Source organism: Manis pentadactyla, chromosome X, assembly GCF_030020395.1.
Source record: "Manis pentadactyla isolate mManPen7 chromosome X, mManPen7.hap1, whole genome shotgun sequence".
Lineage (NCBI taxonomy): Eukaryota > Metazoa > Chordata > Mammalia > Pholidota > Manidae > Manis > Manis pentadactyla.
In genome coordinates this window covers 42,350,125-42,372,220 of record NC_080038.1, presented here as the reverse complement: position 1 = coordinate 42,372,220, position 22,096 = coordinate 42,350,125, and the positions used below count along the sequence as shown (strand labels likewise).

General features: G+C 37.2%; 1 protein-coding gene across 5 annotated transcripts in view; it reads right to left on the bottom strand.

Moving 5' to 3' along the window:
* ZNF81 (zinc finger protein 81) overlaps nucleotides 1-20,438 on the bottom strand; it is an 87,639-nt gene extending 67,201 nt beyond the window's left edge. Inside the window, exons 1-2 of one of the 5 annotated variants that reach the window (XM_036897072.2) lie at nucleotides 20,221-20,323; nucleotides 9,136-9,379 (exon numbers count right to left, since the gene is read on the bottom strand). In XM_036897072.2, coding sequence (XP_036752967.2) covers nucleotides 9,136-9,207 — 72 coding nt within the window. In that variant the 5' untranslated portion in view covers nucleotides 9,208-9,379; nucleotides 20,221-20,323. Of the gene's footprint in view, nucleotides 1-9,135; nucleotides 9,380-20,200 lie in introns of all 5 variants that reach the window. The other 4 variants (XM_036897071.2, XM_057496083.1, XM_036897070.2 and 1 more) reach the window with 4 other exon arrangements.
* Nucleotides 20,439-22,096: the final 1,658 nt, after the last annotated feature.

Below are 22,096 nucleotides of genomic sequence, written 5' to 3'. Positions count from 1 at the left end.
TACTTTTAAAAATTAGAATAATAATAATATCTTATAAAGTTAATGTTATAAAGGTAAGCACTTAAAGAACTTGACCCTCCAAATTACTAGAAGAACCACAAAACAAAACAAAATAGGGCAAGTGGCATGAAAGGTGTAAAAAAAGAAGCATTAAAACTAGAAAGCATAATAGAAAATACATCTTTCACATATTGTATAGAAAAAAAGCACAAAGATGCAGACTGATGGTAAAAAGGATGAGCAAAGGTATTTCAGAAAATGGCAGCAGAAGGGAAGCAAGGTCTCCATTTTACTATCAAAATCACAGTACAATTCTGGGACAAAAGAACTGAACAAGACAAAGGAAGACACTTTATAAAGATGAAAGACTCAATCCAAAATGAAGAATTCCGATGTCATTAATCAACCCCATTGCTTCAGTGGCAATCCCTACGATGAGTTTTGGGAAAGAACTGGAAGCATGGGATGCTCAACTTCGATATTTTTGAAAATCAAGAATGGATGTTCAATTTTATCAAATCACTTTTCTCCTATGATATGTTAATACAGTGAATTATATATAGATTTTATAATACTGAACCACATGCTGAGAATGAACACCTTTTTAAGGAATTGCTGGATTCTGTTTGGTAATATTTCACTTACAATTGCTTTATCACTATTCACAAGAGTGACTGATCTGTAATTTCTGTTCTCTTTGTCAGTCTTTTGTACCAAAACATTAAACAACAAGTATGAGACCCTTGGGAAGGCAGGATTCTGGAAAGGATGTAGAGCAGGAACTGCAGCTTAGAGCTTAAGGGAAATTGAGGGCTTGAGGTTGGGGGAGAGGGCCAGCTTAACTAAGACTCCCAGGACTTTTAGAGAGTAAGGGGTACAGCCCTATAACACAGGGGGAGGGTGTAGGAGAAGCAAACCCCTCACCCCAGTTTGAGGATGCAAGTTCCTGGCCCAACACACAACCAACAGGAGAAGACATTAAACATACAAAGAGTAGCAGGTTTTGTCCATGAGCTTACAGGAATTACTTACCTGGTGAAACACCATGGCTGGAAATGGATTGGGGGTCATAGGAGAAATTTTTTGAGATGGAAAATATTACTCTATGGTATATGCTCTGGAAAGGTACCAGCACAAAGCAGAAAAGGTGATGATATGGGAAGGATAGGAGATACCAGAGGAGAGGAAAGGGATTCAATGGAGAGTTGATTTCTAACAGGAAGGTAAGTTCATGGGTATAAGAAAGGAATAAATAAAGACATTCAAATCTATCATTTTCCCTCTACCTGCAAGTTTTGCTTTGCTGCACAAACTTTAAAATGTGCTGCTTGAAGTTTACCTCTGTTATGGACTGAATGTTTGTGTCTCCCTGAAATCCATATGTTGAAGCCCTAACCCCCAATGAGATGATGTGTGGGGATGGGGCTTTTGGGAGGTATTAGGGTTGTATGAGGTCATGCAGACAGGGACCTTCATATAACTGCCCTTGTAAGAAGAAACACCAGAGAGCTTGCTCACTCTCTACAATCCTCCTCCGTATGCACACAAATGAGATCATGTGAAGGCACAGGGAGATGGCAGCTGCCTACAAGCTAGGAAGAGGGTCCTCATGAGAACCTGACCAGATAGGCATCCGGATCTCAGACTTCCAGCCTCCAGAACTGTGAGAAGATAAATTTCTGTGGCTTAAGTCACCCAGTATAAGGTATTTTGTTATGGCAGCTTGGGCTAACTAAGACAACCTCTATATATTTTGTAAGACTGTTTTCTCTTTAAAACATACTCATGTAAACTATTTTAATGTTTGTAGATATGATTTACTTGTGCTGGCTTTTTACTTTCTATTTTTAATTTAGTTCTCTGTGGTTGTAGAATATTATAATCCATATTATAGCAAAGCTTTAGATCATTTTTCCTGGCTTGATCAAGGGTACATTAAAATGGTTAATGGTAGAATTAACTATTACTGCTACTTTTAATTTTACAAAGTTTAAGGATATATCATTAGGTAGAAGTGTGTTGATAAGTTTTATAATTCTCTGTATTTAACAGTTTGAACCACCTACCTTCATCCCTTGTGATGTCTTTCACCTTCCATTCCCTCTGTTCTGATATTAAAAATGCAGTCCTGGTTTCTATTGGTTCTTCTCTGCCAAGTCTATTATTTTCTATCCCTTTATTTTCATATTTTCTAGGCCTCTGAATTTTAAGTATAATTCATGCTTATAAAATAATGTTGGACCTTGCACAGTGTTGGGTTTTTTCCCATCTAATCTGAGAATCTTTTTCTTTTATGTATGATTTTAACCTACTTATAATACATAATTACTATAACACTACAAACAATTTCTGCTTTTTAAATATTTTTTTGGTTTCTTTTAATCTCCTTGACAAATCAAATTGTTGGTCTTTCCCCACATAATGCTGATCATGTGAAAACTACCCATTCCCTTTTTATTCTTCTGCTCACTTATTAAAGCATAAAACCCTAACTATATGCATGTATCTCTAACAAGGCCTATCAATATCTACAATATATATTTTATATGTATATACTCAATATCTATATATCCACAATCTATCTATAGATACATAGATATATTCAATATATACTCTATTGAACAAGAGTAAGAGAACCACAGGATTCTTTGTTTCCCTTTACATTCATTCCCAACTACCTCTTGTGTGTGAATTGTAATTTTAGTTCTAATTTGTAATGATATATATTCATATACATTTGCATTGTATTTTTCATTTAGATAATAGAAACAAAAACTGATGTCAAAAATATATTTGACAAAAATATTAACATGATAATGGGAAATGCAAAGATTACTTGAAAAAATATAGACACACAATGTTCTTTAGCAGGAAATCTGAATTATCATTAAGAGAAAAATGGCCCTATCTTAAAATATAAATTTAATGTAAGCTCATTGACAATAGCAAAAGGACTGTTTTTAAATTTGGTTAGTCAATTATAAATTGTGTATGGAAATTAAACTAATCAAGAAAATAGTAAATTTCTGGGAAAAGAAGGGTAATCAGACACTTAGCCCTACCATCTATTAGAAAAATTATAAATATAGAGGAATTAGAATCATAAAGATTATGACTATTAGATCAATGAGACAGAATAAGGTCCATAAATACACTCAGAGTTATAAATTGGGATGTGTATATACATATATATGCTAATGTAGGATTACATGTTACTGGAGAAATTATAGGTTTTTCAATAAATGGTGTTGGACAGATGAGTAGACATCTTGAAGAAAATGAAGATGGATCCATAGCTAAGGCTTTACAACAACCAAAAATCCAGATAGTCACAAAAGTCACTAAAAACTGGAAGTACCATATTTATATATATGTCATATATAGCTGAGCAATGGGGAAGGGCTTTCTAGTTATGACACAAAACTTGGAGGACATAAAAAAATTGATAAACAGAATTATATGAAATACATGGAGAAAATGCCAAATTTTTCACTTTAAAGACAAATGAGAAATTGAGGAAATATATCTGGGCCTCAAAAAAAAGACAAACAGCCTTAATAGATTAGTAGCAACAACTTAATTGAAAAATGGGCAACGGAAAATTAAAAACAGCTCAGGAAAAATAATATAAATGGATCTTTAAACACAATCACATATATTCAACCTCAGCCATAAAAGAAATGCAAATTAAATCTGTACTGAGATACCATGTTTTAACCCATCAGATGGGTCAAAAAGAAAAAACAAATACAACAAGACACTGTGCTACCATGGATATGGTGAGAACAGGCACTTTTAAACAACTAATATAACCCACAAGGAAGGCCATTTGCTGTATCTATAAAAAATGAAAAGGTATATATCATTTGTCCTAAGAATTCCATGTGCAGAAATGTTTCTTTAAACATATTCCCTCTTGTGTTACCTGAACATGTGTATTGATTTTCAAAGTATTGTTTGTAATAGTAAAAGATTGGAAATACCTTAAATGTCTATTAACAGGGGACTGGTTATATTTTCATACATCGATACAATGGAATAAAATGTAGCCCTCTCAAAGAATGAGGTTAATCCATTAAATCTACTAACACTGAATAATCACCAAGATTCACTGTTAAATGAGAAAACCAGGTGTTGGAAGTTTAAAAATGGATATGACAGTGTGTGTGTGTGTATGTGTGTGTGTGCGTGTGTGTGTGTGTGTGTGTAAAGGGTATATGGGAGACTGGGGTCAAAATTAGAACATATATTTTTTTCCTTTTCAAAAGATTTTTTATTGTGAAATATAATATTCACACAAAAAATATATGAAACATTAATATCTGACTTAACTACTTATTCAAGGCAAGTATCTACCTAATTCCCACCCCAGTACAGAAATAGCATGTTGCCAGCTTCTTGGCCAGAAGCCTTCTTTATGCTTCATTCCCTACCCCCTATTCAAGGAAAACACTACTATGCTTCTGATAGTAAGCACTTCCTTGCTTTGCTTTTCTAGTTTTACCACCTAACCATACACCTGTACAGTACAGTTCTGTTTTTCCGGTCTTAAAACTTTATAGAAACTGAAACAATACAAATTATTTTGTGTCTGGCTTCTTATACTCAGTATTATGCTCAATTTATTTATCCATACTACTATCAGTGGACCTTTAAGTTATTTCTGGATTCTGACTGATACAGGTAATGCTACAGTGAACATTTATACATGTGTTCTGGTACATCAGCCAAGGATTTCTGTTGGGCATTTTCCTAGAATTGTTTCCTCAAATGGTCTACATCTGTTTTGATGAAGGCTAAAATGTTTTCCAAAAAGATTGTGTCAATTCACACTCTCACTAGCAGCATATGAGCTGCTGATATGGCCCCTCATTCTTGCTAACACTTGTCATTGTCAGTCTTCTTAACTTTAACCATCCTGGTGGGAGGGTGGTGCTATTATATTGTGGTTTAAATTTTGCATTTCCCTGATGACTAAGGAGATTGAGCACCTTCTCAGCTGTTTATTAGCCATTTCAATATCTTCTTTGGTTACCCCTCAGTTCAAATATGGTCTCTGACTACTGGGTCATCTGCTTTTTCTTATTGTTTTGTTGTTATTTATATATTCTGGGTATAAGCCCTCTATTGTCTGTCTTTTCCCACTCCGTGGCTTCTGATTTTCTTCTTAGTGGAAGTGAACCATAAAAGTCAGGACAGTAGTTCTCTCTGGGAGTACGGGACTTCTGTAATGCTGACTAGGGATACTTTCTAGACTTACATAGAGAAAAGTCACTGAGCTGTACATGCCTATATTGTAGATTTTTTGGTATGTAATATTCACAATAAAAACATTTTTAAAAGATAGGCTTGATCTATGACCCATTAACTCTACCCCTATGAATTCAGTTAAGAAAAGGGAATAAACATGTACATAAGGAGACATGAACAAAATTTTCATGGCAGCACTGTTTGTAATTCGTATTCTATTTCACTAAAAGACTTAAAATTAGCAAAACTTGATATGAATTTGTTTAGTAGGCTATCTTTTGTAAAATAAAAAGGAGAAAATAAGAATGAGTCCTCGGCAGGTTTTATTTGCATACAGAAACCCCGATTATACAGACAAAACTAACTAACCTGGTCATACATACTAGAGAGAAGTAAGCAGAAAAGAGAAAGATGCTAAGAGAATTTAGACTATATAGTTTTTATATTTTTGAATTTTATATATTTTTATATTTATTTTTGAGCCATGTGCCTATATTATTATTCAAAAATTAGATTTAAAAAACTATTACTAATATCCTTAGAACAATAAGATTCTGCATCCATGAAACAAAAACAGCATGCTATTAAAAGGAAATATTCTGAAAACAAAAAGAGCTATTTAAAACAAAAAATAAATAACAGCATTAATGAGATACAAAAGAAGATTTGGAAGACAAAGTTTTTAAAAAACTACTAGAGCTCATAAACAGAGAACAGACTGGTGGTTGCCATAAGAGAATGGGGTGGGAGGATGCGCACAATAGGTAAAGGGGACAAAGAGGTACAAACTTCCAATTATAAAATAAATTAGTCATGGGGATGGAAGTCCAGCATAGGGAATATAGTCAATAATAATATACTTCTTTGTATGTTGACAGACGGTGAACTACACTTAATGTGGTGAACATTTAATAATGTATATAATGTCTAATCAGTAGGTTGGACAGCTGAAACCAATATAATATTGTATTCAACTATATTACAATAAAAAAATCAAAAAATTTTTTAATTAAAAAAACACTAGAAAGGAAAGCAAAAGAGAAAGAAATCAGTAGAACAAATAATTAACAAAATGGAGGATCAGTAACTGAATAAGAATAGTTTTTTGAAAAGCAGAGAAAATGCATGAGGAAGAAAAAAACTAGACTGGATAGGTTTTTTGAATTCCACACAAAAAATGATTTCTAACCTAGAATTCTACACCTAGAGATAAAGATAAATTTACTGTCAGGATCAAATAAATAGATTTCCATGGCATTTATTACTTTCTTAATTCTATAAATGCATTCATACAATTACATATATACTAAAAATATTTTTTGCATGACATTTTCAGACATGCAAAGTTTCATAAAATCCACTTGTCATGAATCCATTCCCAAGGATCTACTAGAGGATGTGCTTCCACAAAACAAGGGGTAAACCAAGAAAGAGAAGGACACAGGATCCTGGAAATATGATGGAAGAAGGATTCCCAGGAAAGGGAATCTGACCAAAGACAGAGATGAAAAGGATTTCCTGGGGGATGGTGAAAGGAAGGCACCAAGGTAATGGCTGTGTGTGAAGCTGAGAGAGCAACCAGCCCAGCCTTCAGCAAGTCAACAGCTCCAGGAGAGCTTTCTTCAAAGAGAAGGCATTGATGCCCAGAGTTGAGACCAACCCCAACAATTACTAGCTATGTGAACTTGGGCCAGGTAGTCTCTCTATATCCTAGTTTCCCCTGTATAAAATCAGAATAATAATGATACCTACTTCTTTTCTTTATTGTAATAAAGTCAATATACAATATTATATTGGTTTCAGATATACAGCACAGTGACTTGATAATTATATACATTACTAAGTGCTTGCCACAGTAAGTGTAGTTACCCCATTACCATACCAAGATAATACCATATTATTGGTTATATTCTCTATGTTGTACCTCCACTCCTATGACTAACTTATTCTACAATTTTCAGTTTGTACCTCTTTATCCCCTTCACCTATTTCAACCAACTCCCCAAACCCCCTCCCTATGGTAACAAACAGTCTGTTGTCAATATTTATGGGTCTATTTCTTATATGTTTGTTTTGTTTTTTAGAGTCCACATATAAGTGAAATCATATGGTATTTAGCTGCCTGGCTTATTTTACTTGGCATGATACCCTCTAGGTCCATCCATGTTCTGAATGGCAAGAGTTCCTTCTTTTTTATGGCTGAGTAATACTCCACTGTGTATATGTATCACATCATCTTCATAATGGCACCTATTTCTCTAGGTTATTATTAAGATGAGTTAGTATATATATTACCTGCAACAGTGCTGTGCACGTAGTATATGTTATATGAATGTTCATAATTATTGTCACCATGATTATTATATAATATGTTTGAATATACAGAAAGGAGATTTAAATTGGGAAGAATTTGGAGTTGAATTATTGATATGAATAGAGTAAAGGAAAGAAATAACTAAACCAGAAAATTGTTAATTCCAGGGAAAAGAAAAAGTTGTGCAGAAATAGTAATCATAGCATGGATCCTACACAACTCAAACATATAATCATAAACACTAATAGTGGATCTGATCAAAACAATGATATTTATAGGCAAATGTGTATGTGAGTAGGGGTGTGTAGAAAAGTTAAATCTCCACCTTTCCCAGTGGAAAGTCAATAGATAATGTCCCCCACAAAAGAATTTGTTAAACAGATTATGAGTGATTGCCTCTGAGGACCTGGAATCTGGGAGAAACAAAACAGGGAGGAGACATTTTTTAAGAAGACTTAAAGAACTATTTGACACCTTTAACCACTTGTAACTAAAAACTGAGTTGAAATTAGGAACTGGCAAAAAAATATTCACAAAAATAGAGAAGCATGAAAAAGGGTTATTAGCCTTAATATTTACACAACTCTTTAAAAATCCATATGCTAAGATAAATAAATCAGCAATGGACAGGAGAGGGAAATTCACAGAAGGGAATGAATGGCCAATTAAAATCCCCTAATTGGAACCCTTCTACACTGTTGGTGGGAATGTAAATTAGTTCAACCATGTGGAAAGCAATATGAAGGTTCTTCAAAGAAACTAAAAATAGAAATACCATTTGACCCAGTAATTCCACTCCTAGCAATTTACCTGAAGAAAACAAGATCCCAGATTAAAAAAGACATATGCACCCCTATGTTTATTGCTGCACTATTTACCATAACCAAGATATGGAACAACCTAAGTGTCCATCAGTAGATGAATGGATAAAGAAGATGTGGTACATATGCACAATGGAATATTATTCAGCCATAAAAAGAAAAGAAATCCTACTCTTTGCAACAACATGGATGGAGCTAGAAGGCATTATGCTCAGTGAAATAAGCCAGGCGGAGAAAGACAAGTACCAAATGATTTCCCTCATTTGTGGAGTATAACAACAAAGCAAAACAGAAGGAACAAAACAGCAGCAGACTCACAGACTCTAAGAAGGGACTAGTGGTTACCAAAGGGAAGGGGCTAGAAAAGGTGGGGTAGGGATGGAGGGAGAAGGGGATTAAAGGGCATTATGTTTAGCACACATAATGTAGGGGGTAATGGGGAAGGCAGTGTAGCACAGAGAAGACAAGTAGTGACTCTATAGTATCTTACTACACTGATGGACAGCAGTGGGGTGTGTGGGGGACTTGATAATACAGGTGAGTGAAACAATGTGAAAGTAACCAAAATGTGAAACCAAATGTGAAGTAACCAAACTGTGAAACCTTCCTAAGATTGTATATCAATGATACCTTAACACAAAAAATCCCCTAATTATGCTGCCTGAAAAAAAGTCATACAAATCAAAATAATGAGATGCTACTTTAATTCTGTGTAAATCCCTGCCCCTGGTGTCTCTTCCTCCTCCTCACCTCACAGGAGTTGTCATGTCTCCCTGCAGTCAGTGACAGGGATGACCCGGGAGAGCTCTGGTTGGCTGGCATGTTCACGTGGGGTCTCAGCCTTTGGGCTCTCTTGCTGATGACTCAGTCTTCCCAGAATCCTGAGGACAGCTGGGGTCCATGGACTCAACCAGAGCTGCTGGGGTGGGAAGGAAGACCCTGCAGCCTTCACTATGGGGTCTGGCCCAGGGGCTCCACAGAGGCTCCAAGAAACCTGGAAAGACAGTGTCCACATGGTCAGTCATGGAGCATTCACCACACAAATGCTTCCTGGGGGCACCAAAGTACAGTTTGGGCCACTGGAGACTGTGGGATAGACAATGTCCAGTCAATACATATGCTAGTTATTCATTAAAATGGAATATGAGTGAGATCATGAGATTTAGACTAAAATTTATATAAAGGCTTAAGTTCTATGTCTGCCAACTTTTAGCTATAAGAATATGAAAATGTTCCTTCAGGTTTTTTTTCCAAAATGAATTAAAACTATTTATCTCAAGGGATTGTGAAAATTAAATGAGATGATGCTTGTAAGGCACCAGGCTGGCCCAGGTAAACATTTAATGCATGTTAGAAAGTATTGTTATTACAAAGAATCAGGTAATATGCAAAAGCAGGTTCCTTATTTAATTTGTGTAACAATTCTGTCATCTCTGTGTTACTGTGATTATTATTTCATTTTATGCACATAGATACAAAGTTTTAGTGATATTAAGTTAAACCCAGTCTACCTGGTTTCAAAATTCACATTCTTGACACTACACCACATGGTACCTTTTATGTGGTAGGCTCAAAATAAACATGGTTCTGTTCAGTAAACGTTGAAAACATGACTGTGAGTTCGAATAAAAAAGTTAGGTAAAGTTTCTTGAAATAGAAGAGACATACCATAAGGAAAATATTAATAGCCTGGGACAAAATGTTTTAATTAACTCAAAAATATCCAGAGGTAAAACTGTTTCTCCTGTTGAGGGAAATAGGGAGAAGAAGGTGTCTTTGTGTCCACGTTGAGGTTTTATTTTATTCTGATCAACTAATGGAGGCACTACAGACTTATTCATTCTTGTTAAGAAAGGGAAAATATCCACTTAAGATGAAAAGGAACTTAATTAAGGCAACAGAAAAAAAACAGGATGAAAAGGAAACAAGAAAGTACAATAAAATAAAAGGCATGAGTAAGTTAAATTTTAAACACATAAAGATGATGTACCAAAGAAAAAGAGAATATGCTTTTTCTTATGCCCATGGAACTTTTAAAAAATTCCATCAAATAACTTGGCCATGAAGAAAATCTGGTAGATGTTTCCATGCTGAATTGACAAGCTACATTTTCTGATCATGGTATAAGATGTTCAACATCATTAGTTATTAAGGAAATGTAAATCAAAACCAAAATGTTCCATTCATTAGGAGACCATATCCATTAGGATAGCTAAATTAAGGTAAAGAAAACAATAACAGGTGTTGGTGAGGTGTGAATAAACTGGAGCTCTCATACATTGCTAACAGAATTGTAAAATGACACAGCCATTCTGAAAAAGTTTGGCAATTCCTCAAAATGTTACCCATAGAGTCACCATATGATTCAACAATTCTACTCCTAGGTGTCTACCCAATAGAAATGAAAACACAGGTCTACTTCAAACCCTGTAAACAAATATTCACAACAGTATTATTCACAGCAGCCAAATTTCAGAAACCACCTAATTTCTATCAACTGATGAACAGATACACAAAATTGGCATATCCATACAATGGAATATTATTTGGCAGTAAAAAAAGTATTGATACATGCTACAACATGAATGAAGCTTGAAAGCATTACCTTATGTGAAAGAAGACAGCCACGAAAGACCACATGTTTTATGATCCCATTTATATGAAATGTCCAGAATAGGCAAATACATAAGACAGAAAATTGGTTAGTGGTTGCCTAGGGTTGGGGATGTACTGTGGCATGAATGGTGAATGTTGGCTGATGTATACAAGGTTTCTTCTAGGGTGCTGAAAATGTTCTAAAATTAGATTGTGGTGATGGTTGGACAACTCTGTGAATGCACTAAAAACAATGGAATTGCATACTTTAAATGGATGAATTTTATGGTATTGGAATTTATCTAAATAAATGTTTTAGGAATTTAAATAACTCTGTTTTAAAAGAAAAGAAACACTTTTCTAAACAACCCAGGATCAAAGTGAGATATCAATACAGAAGCTAAACAGTTTTTACCAGAAGTTGTGGAACATGCTAAAGCTGTACATAGGGTGAAATTTACAGCTTTAAATGGCTTTATTTTTAATTAAAAACAAATATAACAAAAAAGAGCTATGTAGTCAACCTAAAACATTAGAAGTTGAAAAATGAAATTAAGCAACCATCCCCATAAGATACAGTAATTAATAAAAGTAAAATCTAAATAAATAAATAGGAGGATTAAAGAAAACAAAGAGCTGATCATTTGAAAGGACCGATGTCATAAATAACACCCAGTAAACCAGATAAAGGAGAAGAATTTAAATATAAATACATTATATATATATATAATGAGAGAGGGAAATTCTTTCCTAGATGGGGCAGAGTTTCAAAGAAGTTTATTGTGAGATATTATGCCTAACCATACAGTAACATATTTTAATACTGTTTTACAGGTGCTTCCTTAGCAAAACATAAATTATCAGAGTTAATTCAGGAAAAAACATCTAGAAGAGAACAATGAATGTAGAAGAGACCAGAAAAAAAATTGCATGACACAACAAATACAAATTACGAAGACTCTGAAGGTAGAAAAGACAGACCGACAACCCAGACCTTAGCGCCTGAGAGACAATACAGAGGGGAGTTCCCTAGGTTTCATCTACTTTCCCATCACCAACAGGGCACCAGAGAAGCTTATAACTCAGAACCATCAACAGGCACAGAAAAAAAAAGCTCAAAGAAAAGCCTACTCCCCTTAATCAAAAGACCAAGAAAAGGGTGGCCTAACTGAACATACTCACCCTGCTCCAGCCAAACTCCAAAAGAACACACATTCTCTTCAAACACCCATGGAACACTCTCTAAGACATACCATGTCCAGGATCATAAAACAAACCTCAAAAAATTGAAATCATACAGCATATGTTCTTTGATTATCATCATCAGAAATATAGCATCAAACCAGAAATCATTAACACTAAGATAACAGGAAAGTCTCCAAACACTTGGAAATCAAACAATACAATTCCATTTGATCCACAGATCAAAAAGGAATTCTCAAGGGAAATTAAAAGGTAATAAATGAAAATGAAAACACAAGATATACATATCTGTGGAATGCAGATAAAGCAGTGTTGAGAAGGAAATTTCTAGTACTATATGTTTGTATTAGAAAAGAATTAAGGTCTTAAATGAATAATCTAAGCTTCCACCTCAAGAAACAAGCAAAACAGGTGGAGCCAAGATGGCGGCATGAGTAGAGCAGCAAAAATCTCCCAAAACCACATATATTTTTGAAAATACAACAAATACAACTCTCCCTAAAAGAGAGACCAGAAGACACAGGACAACAGCCAGACTACATCCACACCTGCGAGAACCCAGTGCCTCACGAAGGGGGTAAGATACAAGCCGCAGCCCAGCAGGACCCAAGCACCCCTCACCCCAGCTCCTGGCGGGAGGAGAGAAGTCGGAGCGGGGAGGGAGAGGGAGCCCAGCACTGCTAAACACCCAGCCCTAGCCATCCGCACCGGAGCGCAGACACACAGTGCGTGCGTGGGGTGCTGGAAACGAGGGAAACAGGACAGTAAGATCTGTGAGCGGGTCCCCGCAGCTGGTGCCCCAGGGACAAAGAAAAGTGAGTGCTTTTTGAAAGTCTTAAAGGGACAGGGACCCCACAGCTGGACAGAAGCGTCCCAGGACACTTAGCCCAGGGAACTCTGGACACCCTAACCCCCTCTGCAGCAGGGTGGCTCGGAAGCCCCTCACAGAGATAAACAGCCTCCCAGCCGTTTCCCCTCTGACGTGGCTCCGCCATATCAGAGCAGTAGCCCGAGGCAGGCCACACCCACAGCAACTGCGGAGCTAAACTCCATAGCGGGGGAGCAGGAATCAGAGGTCCCAGCTGCAGGCAGCTGCCCAGCACAAGCCGCTAGAGGTCGCTGTTCTCCCAGGAGAGGAAGGCCACAAACCAACAAGAAGGGACGTTCTCCCAGCCGTCACTCGCCCCAGCTCCCCAAACTATCTCTATCGCCATGAAAAGGCAGAATCTAAGAGAGACAAAAATCGCAGAGACAACACCTGAGAAGGAGATAGACCTCACCAGTCTTCCTGAAAAAGAATTCAAAATAAAAATCATAAACATGCTGACGGAGATGCAGAGAAATATACAAGAGCTAAGGAATGACATCCGGACGGAGATTACAGAAGTGAAACAATCTCTGGAAGCATTTATAAGCAGAATGGATAAGATGCAAGAGGCCATTGATGAAAGAGAAACCAGAGAACAGGAACGCATAGAAGCTGATGCAGACAGAGATAAAAGGATCACCAGGAATGAAACAATATTAAGAGAACTGTGTGACCAATCCAAAAGGAACAATACCGCATTATAGGGGTACCAGAAGAAGTGGAGAGAGAAAAAGGGATAGAAAGTGTCTTTGAAGAAATAATTGCTGAGAACGTCACCAAACTGGGGGAGGAAATAGTTGCTCAGACTACAGAAGTACAGAAAACTCCCAACAGAAGGGACCCAAAGAGGACAACACCAAGACACATAATAATTAAAATGGCAAAGATCAAGGACAAGGACAGAGTATTATTAAAGGCAGTGAGAGAGAGAAAAGAGGTCACCTACAAAGGAACAGGCTATCATCAGACTTCTCAACAGAAACCTTACAAGCCAGAAGAGAATGGCATGATATATTTAATGCAATGAAACAGAAGGGCCTTGAACCAAGGACACTGTATCCAGCACGATTATCATTTAAATATGATGGAGGGATTAAACAATTCCCAGACAAGCAAAACTTGAGGGAATTTGCCTCCCACAAACCACCTCTACAAGGTATTTTAGAGGGACTGCTCTAGATGGGAGCACTCCTAAAAAGAGCACAGAACAAAACACCCAATATATAAATGGAGGAGGAGGAATAAGAAGGGAGAGAAATAATCATCAGACTGTGTTTATAATAGCTCAATAAGCGAGTTAAGTTAGATAGTAAGGTACTAAAGAAGCTAACCTTGAACCTTTGGTAACCATGAATCTAAAGCCTGCCATGGCAATAAATACATATCTTTTAATAATCACCCTAAATGTAAATGGACTGAATGCACCAATCAAAAGACACAGCGTAATAGAATGGATAAAAAAGCAAGACCCATCTATATGTTGCTTACAGGAGACTCACCTCAAACCCAAAGACATGTACAGATTAAAAGTCAAGGGATGGAAAAAGATATTTCATGCAAATAATAGGGAGAAAAAAGCAGTTGTTGCAATCCTAGTATCAGACAAAATAGACTTCAAAACAAAGAAAGTAACAATAGATAAAGAACGACACTACATAATGATAAAGGGCTCAGTTCAACAAGAGGATATAACCATTATAAACATATATGCACCCAATACAGGAGCACCAATATATGTGAAACAAATACTAACAGAATTAAAGGAGGACACAGAATGAAATGCATTCATTTTGGGAGACTTTAACACAACACTTACTCCAAAGGACAGATCCACCAGACAGAAAATAAGTAAGGACAGAGACACTGAACAACACACTAGAACAGATGGAACTAATAGACATCTACAGAACTCTACACCCAAAAGCAACAGGATACACATTCTTCTCAAGTGCACATGGAACATTCTCCAGAACAGACCACATACTAGGCCACAAAAAGAGCCTCAGTAAAGTCCAAAAGATTGAAAACCTACCAACCAACTTTTCAGACCACAAAGGTATAAAACGAGAAATAAATTGTACAAAGAAAGCAAAAAGGTCCACAAACACATGGAGGCTTAACAACATGCTCCTAAATAATTAATGGATCGATGACCAAATTAAAATGGAGATCCAGCAATATATGGAAACAAATGACAACAACAACACAAAGCCCCAACTTCTGTGGGACGCAGCAAAAGCAGTCTTAAGAGGAAAGTATATAGCAATTCAGGCATATTTAAAGAAGGAAGAACAGTCCCAAATGAATAGTCTAATGTCACAATTATCGAAAATGGAAAAAGAAGAACAAATGAGGCCTAAGGTCAGCAGACGGAGGTGCATAATAAAGATCAGAGAATAAATAAGTAAAATTGAGAAGAATAAACAATAGAAAAAATCAGTGAAACCAAGAGCTGGTTCTTCGAGAAAATAAACAAAATAGATAAGCCTCTAGCCAGACTTATTAAGAGAAAAAGAGAGTCAACACACGTCAACACACATCAACAGAATCAGAAACGAGAAAGGAAAAATCACGACAGACCCAGAGAAATACAAAGAATTATTAGAGAATACTATGAAAACCTATATGCTAACAAGCTGGAAAACCTAGGAGAAATGGACAACTTCCCAGAAAAATACAACCTTCCAAGACTGACCCAGAAAGAAACAGAAAAACTAAACAGACCAACTACCAGCAACAAAATTGAAGCGGTAATCAAAAAACTACCCAAGAACAAAACCCTCGGGCCAGAGGGATTTACTCTGGAATTCTATCAGACATACAAAGAAGACATAATACCCATTCTCCTAAAAGCTTTCCAAAAAATAGAAGAGGAGGGAATACTCCCAAACTCATTCTATGAAGCCAAAATCACCCTAATACCAAAACCAGGCAAAGACCCCACCAAAAAAAAAAACTACAGACCAATATTCCTGATGAACGTAGATGCAAAAATACTCAACAAAATATTAGCAAACTGAATTCAAAAATACATCAAGAGGATCATACACCATGACCAAGTGGGATTCATCCCAGGGATGCAAGGATGGTACAACATTCGAAAATCCATCAACATCATCCACCACATTAACAAAAAGAAGGACAAAAACAACATGATCATCTCCATAGATGCTGAAAAAGCATTCAACAAAATTCAACATCCATTCATGATAAAAACTCTCAACAAAATGGGCATAGAGGGCAAGTACCTCAACATAATAAAGGCCATATATGATAAACCCACAGCCAACATCATACTGAACAGCGAGAGGCTGAAAGCTTTTCCTCTGAGATTGGGAACAAGACAGGGATGCCCACTCTCCCCACTGTTATTCAACAAGGTACTGGAAGTCCTAGCCATGGCAATTAGACAAAACAAAGAAATACAAGGAATCCAGATTGGTAAAGAAGAAGTCAAACTGTCACTATTTGCAGATGACATGATATTGTACATAATAAACCCTAATGACTCCACTCCAAAACTACTAGAACTAATATCGGAATTCAGCAAAGTTGCAGGATACAAAATTAACACACAGAAATCTGTAGCTTTCCTATACATCAACAATGAACTAATAGAAAGAGAAATCAGGAAAACAATTCCATTCACAATAGCATCAAAAAGAATAAAATACCTAGGAATAAACCTAACCAAGGAAGTGAAAGACCTATACCCTGAAAACTATAAGACACTCTTAAGAGAAATTAAGGAGGACACTAACAAATGGAAACTCATCCCATGCTCCTGGCTAGGAAGAATTAATTTCATCAAAATGGTCATCTTGCCCAAAGCAATATACAGATTTGATGCAATCCCTATCAAATTACCAACAGCATTCTTCAATTAACTGGAACAAATAGTTCAAAAATTCATATGGAAACACCAAAGACCCCGAATAGCCAAAGCAATCCGGAGAGGGAAGAATAAAGTGGGGGGGATCTCGCTCCCCCACTTCAAGCTCTACTACAAAGCCACAGTAATCAAGACAATCTGGTATTGGCACAAGAACAGAGCCACAGACCAATGGAACAGAATAGAGACACCATACATTAACCCAAACATATATGGCCAATTAATATACAATAGAGGAGCCATGGACATACAATGGGGAAATTACAGTCTCTTCAGCAGATGGTGCTGGCAAAACTGGACAGCTACATGTAAGAGAATGAAACTGGATTCACTGTCTAACCCCATACACAATAGTAAATTCGAAATGGATCAAAGACCTGAATGTAAGTCATGAAACCATAAAACTCTTAGATAAAAACATAGGCAAAAATCTCATGGACATAAACATGAGTGACTTCTTCATGAACATATCTCCCCGGGCAAGGAAAACAAAAGCAAAAATGAACAAGTGGGACTATATCAAGGTAAAAAGCTTCTGTAGAGCAAAGGACACCATCAATAGAACAAAAAGGTATCCTACAGTATGGGAGAATATATTCATAAATGACAGACCCGATAAAGGGCTGGCATCCAAAATATATAAAGAGCTCACACACCTCAACAAACAAAAAGCAAATAATCCAATTAAAAAATGGGCAGAGGAGCTAAAAAGACAGTTCTCTAAAGAAGAAATTCAGATGGCCAACAGACACATGAAAAGATGCTCCACATCACTTGTCATCACAGAAATGCAAATTAAAACCACAATGAGATATCACCTCACACCAGTAAGGATTGCCATCATTGAAAAGACAATCAACAAGAAATGTTGGCGAGGTTGTGGAGAAAGGGGAACCCTCCTACACTGCTGGTGGGAACGTAAATTAGTTCAACCATTGTGGAAAGCAGTATGGAGGTTCCTCAAAATGCTCAAAATAGAAATACCATTTGACCTAGCAATTCCACTTCTAGGAATTTACCCTGAGAATGCAGCACTCCAGTTTGTAAAAGACAGATGCACCCCTGTTTATCGCTGCACTATTTACAATAGCCAAGATATGGAAGCAACCTAAATGTCCATCAGTAGATGAATGGATAAAGAAGATGTGGTACATATCCACAATGGAATATTACTCAGCCATAAGAAAAAAACAGATCCTTCCATTTGCAACAGCATGGATGGTGCTAGAGGGTATTATGCTCAGTGAAATAAGCCAGGCAGAGAAAGACAAGTCCCAAATGATTTCACTCATATGTGGAGTATAAGAACAAAGGAAAACTGAAGGAACAAAACAGCAGCAGAATCACAGAACCCAAGAATGGACTAATAGTTACCAAAGGGAAAGGGACTGAGGAGGATGGGTGGGAAGGGAGGGACAAGGGTGGGGGAAAAAGAAAGAGGGCATTACGATTAGCATGTATAGTGTGTGTGGGGCACGGGGAGAGCTGTGCAACACAGAGAAGACAAGTAGTGATTTTACAGCATCTTACTACACTGATGAACAGTGACTGTGAAGGGGTATGTGTGGGGGGGCTTGGTGAAGTGGGGAGCCTAGTAAACATAATGTTCTTCATGTAATTGTAGATCAATGATATCAAAATAAAATAAATAAATAAAAGAAACAAGCAAAACAAGAGAAAAGTAAACCAAAACAAGCAGAAGGAAGTAATAAACATAAGAGCAGAAATCAGTGAAATTGTAAACAGAAAAACAATAGAGAAAATGAATGAAACCCACACTTAGTTCTTTCAAAAGACCTATAAAATTGGTAATACTCTAGTAAGACCGAAGATAAAAAGAAAGAAGACACCAATTACCGTTATCAGAACTGAAACAGGATAAATAACTATAGATCCTGCAGCCATTAAAAGGAAAGTAAGGGAGTACCACAAACAACTTTATGCACATAAATTCAACAACTTGGATGAAATAGTCCCAATTCCTCATAAAACACAAACTCCCACAACTCCCCCACTATTAAATATTAAATAGATACTCTGAAAAGTTATTAAATAGATAATCCGAATAGGCATATATAATGAACAGAAATTAAGGCCATAATCAAAAATCTTCCAAAAGGAAATTTCTAGGCACAGATGGCTTTACTGGAGAATTCCACCAAAAATGTAAAGATAAATCAGCATAATTATACACAATCTCTTCCAGAAAATAGAAGAGAACATTTCACAACTCATTCTATGAGACTGTATTACATTAATACTAAAACCAAAGACAATACGAAAACAAAAACTACAGACTAATACCTCTCATGAACTTAGACACAAAAATCCTCAAAAAAATGTATTAGCTAACTAATTCCTGTAACATATAAAAAGAACTCTACACCAGAACCAAGTAAGGTTTATTCCAGGAATGTAAAACTGGTTCAATATTGAAAAATCAATGTATTCCCTCACATTAACAGGCTAAATCAAAAATATCATAGGATCATATAAATTCACACAGTCTGGCAAAATTTAACACCCATTCCTGATAATTAACAGATACATAGATTAAGGAACCAGAATAAATAATCTAGAAATAGTCCCACACAAGTATGGTCAATTTATTTTTTACAAAGGTGCAAAACAAGTCACTGGAGGAAAGACAGTCTTTTCAACAAATGCTGCTTGAGGACATCCAAATAAAAGAACCTTGATCTAAGTTTCACACGTTATTCAAAACTTAACTCAAAATTGTTCATGGACAGTAGGATGCAGAAACTGACAAATCACCATCGCAGTGGGCAATTTATTTTTCCTCTCTCAGTAATAAAGGAAGCAGACCAAAAAAAAATAAGAGTTCAAATTTTGTACGACACAATTGACAACTAAACAATTAAATAATTACTTTCGAGGTAGATATGGGACATTTACAAAAATTCATCACAGGCTAGGCCACGAATATCTTCGTATTTCAAGGAATGAGCTTCACGTAGACATCTTTCTGACCATAGAAAACTAAGGTTAGAAATCTATTAAAGAGATAGTTTGGAAACTGAGAACACACTTCTAAAAAGCTCAGAGGCAAAAGATAAATGATCAAGTCTTCGAAAACACTTAGAACATAACGCACCAAACCTATAGGTCTTAAGACTGAACTTTAAGAGCTTAACGTTGATATAAGAGGAAAGCCTACAAAATAACGAGAAAATCATCTAGCTATAGTTAGACGACCCATTCCATCATTGACCACACAGAATTCCCCAAGCACTCACCCTCCCCGGCGCCCCATCACCTCCACATCCCCTCCGGCACAGTGCTTTCAGATCTTCCTGACAAGTATTACAACAAGGCTGAGAACCGCAACCGCTTCCGGTCACCACCGCCCTAGCACCGCCCCTTCTCGGGGTTTGGGGCATCGTACGGAGGGTTGGGGGCGGTGTGTCGTGGTCCTGTACATGCGCAAAACTATATTCGAAGCTACTTTCAACAAAGAGTCAACATGGAGATGCTATCGAGTCAATAACGGAGGTGTTAACGGAGGGGGGGCATTCAGCGCCCTTCTGCGCGTTGGCAGGCGAGGAACATGGCCGCGCCCGGTTCGCGCTTCCCCTTGGGGCACGCCATGTTGGAGGAGCGTCCATTCCGTACTGAGGAAGGGGCAGCCTCTAAACTCAGAGCAGAGCCGTGATGTGTCTTGCGGTGGCAGGGATCAGGAATGGAGACGTTTCTCTGAGCGGGGTCCTGGAGTCGGGGGTCTGTGGATCTGTATTCTATGGATCTGTGTAATAATGTTCAGAGAGGCCTCTGCAAAGATGCGGAGGTGTCTGTAGCTGGTCTGTCCTGGCAGATACCACAGGATGAGAAGAGGGAAGAAGTAAGACGGGTTACAGGCCTCTCCTGGAACATACCACGAAAGAAAGGGAAGAAATCAGGGATGTACAAGTCCTCCTGGGATGTAGAGCTGGGGGAATGGGGAGAAGTTAGTGTTGGATTCCCCTCTGCAGTGCTTGTGGAGGTTGACTGTGGGGTTTGAATGCCCCCATCATCTACATTACCTCCCCCTCCAGCTACTCCAAAAGTTTGTACCAATAATTATTTTTAATTTTTCCTTAATCTAATGCAATATGTCAATTAAAACACCTGTAGGGAACTTTATTACTTTAAATTTCTCATAAAATAAAATCTGTGTTGTGATAGTGCCCTTACTTTGCAAATACAAGACTGATTCTGCCCTTAACCAGTTTGCTGCCCCTTATCACCTCCAGTATGAAAATTCTGGAGATGTCCCTGCCCTTCTGGGAGATGTCACTGCGGCAGAAGGGCAAGAAGTTGTGCTGCGCTTCACCTGCGAATACCTGCTTTTCCTTCACAACTAAGCTCAAATATCTCCTCTAGGGAATCCTAAGAGAGGTAGAAAAGGGAGTTGTGCTCTGCTGAAGGCCTTCCTGAATCTTCAGGTAAGGAAGGTATTTTGAGGGGACCTGACATAGGCTCATGTGTGGACTTGCTGGATGCTCTCAGTCCAGTCACATTCCCTGTGGGTCTCAGTTTAACAATCTCCGGTGTAAGGGTATCCTACTCCAATCAGCTTAAGACCTTCTGGGACTGATTTGTAGCCTGATGGGTCCATCAATCAATGAGAGAGATCACACACCAGAGGAACCATGGTGTGGCTCACTGTACAAAGGGAAAGATAGAGTTAGTATAGGATTCTGAGGAATGGTGAAATTCAGATGAAATGTAAATGAAGCAGTGTTTTGCAAAGCAGGGCTGTATGTGGACTGTAAAGTGAACCCAAAGTCCAGTTTCCTTGGAAACAATAAAGTTAAGATAGATGTAGGTTGTTGTTTCTATAGATACCCCTTATCTGTGCACCAGGGTTGGAAGTCTTGGCTGCTTCTTCATGTTTAAGTGACTTAAAATCTCCAGCAAGAGTTGGGTGTTTCATTCTTACTGATATGATTTCAAATAGCAGTTTCTGATAGTCTATGATTGTAGAGAAACAAATTCTCAGTAACTAAAAGAGCAGTAGTCACTCAAAGTAGATGTTCTTTTGGCCTTACAGCTGCAGTACATCCTTGGGAGAAATACATTTCCTGTTAATTTTACATCTGACTTTATCTGCACCTGCTCTGCCAGCCTGATATCTGAGCTAATTTTTACTTTCT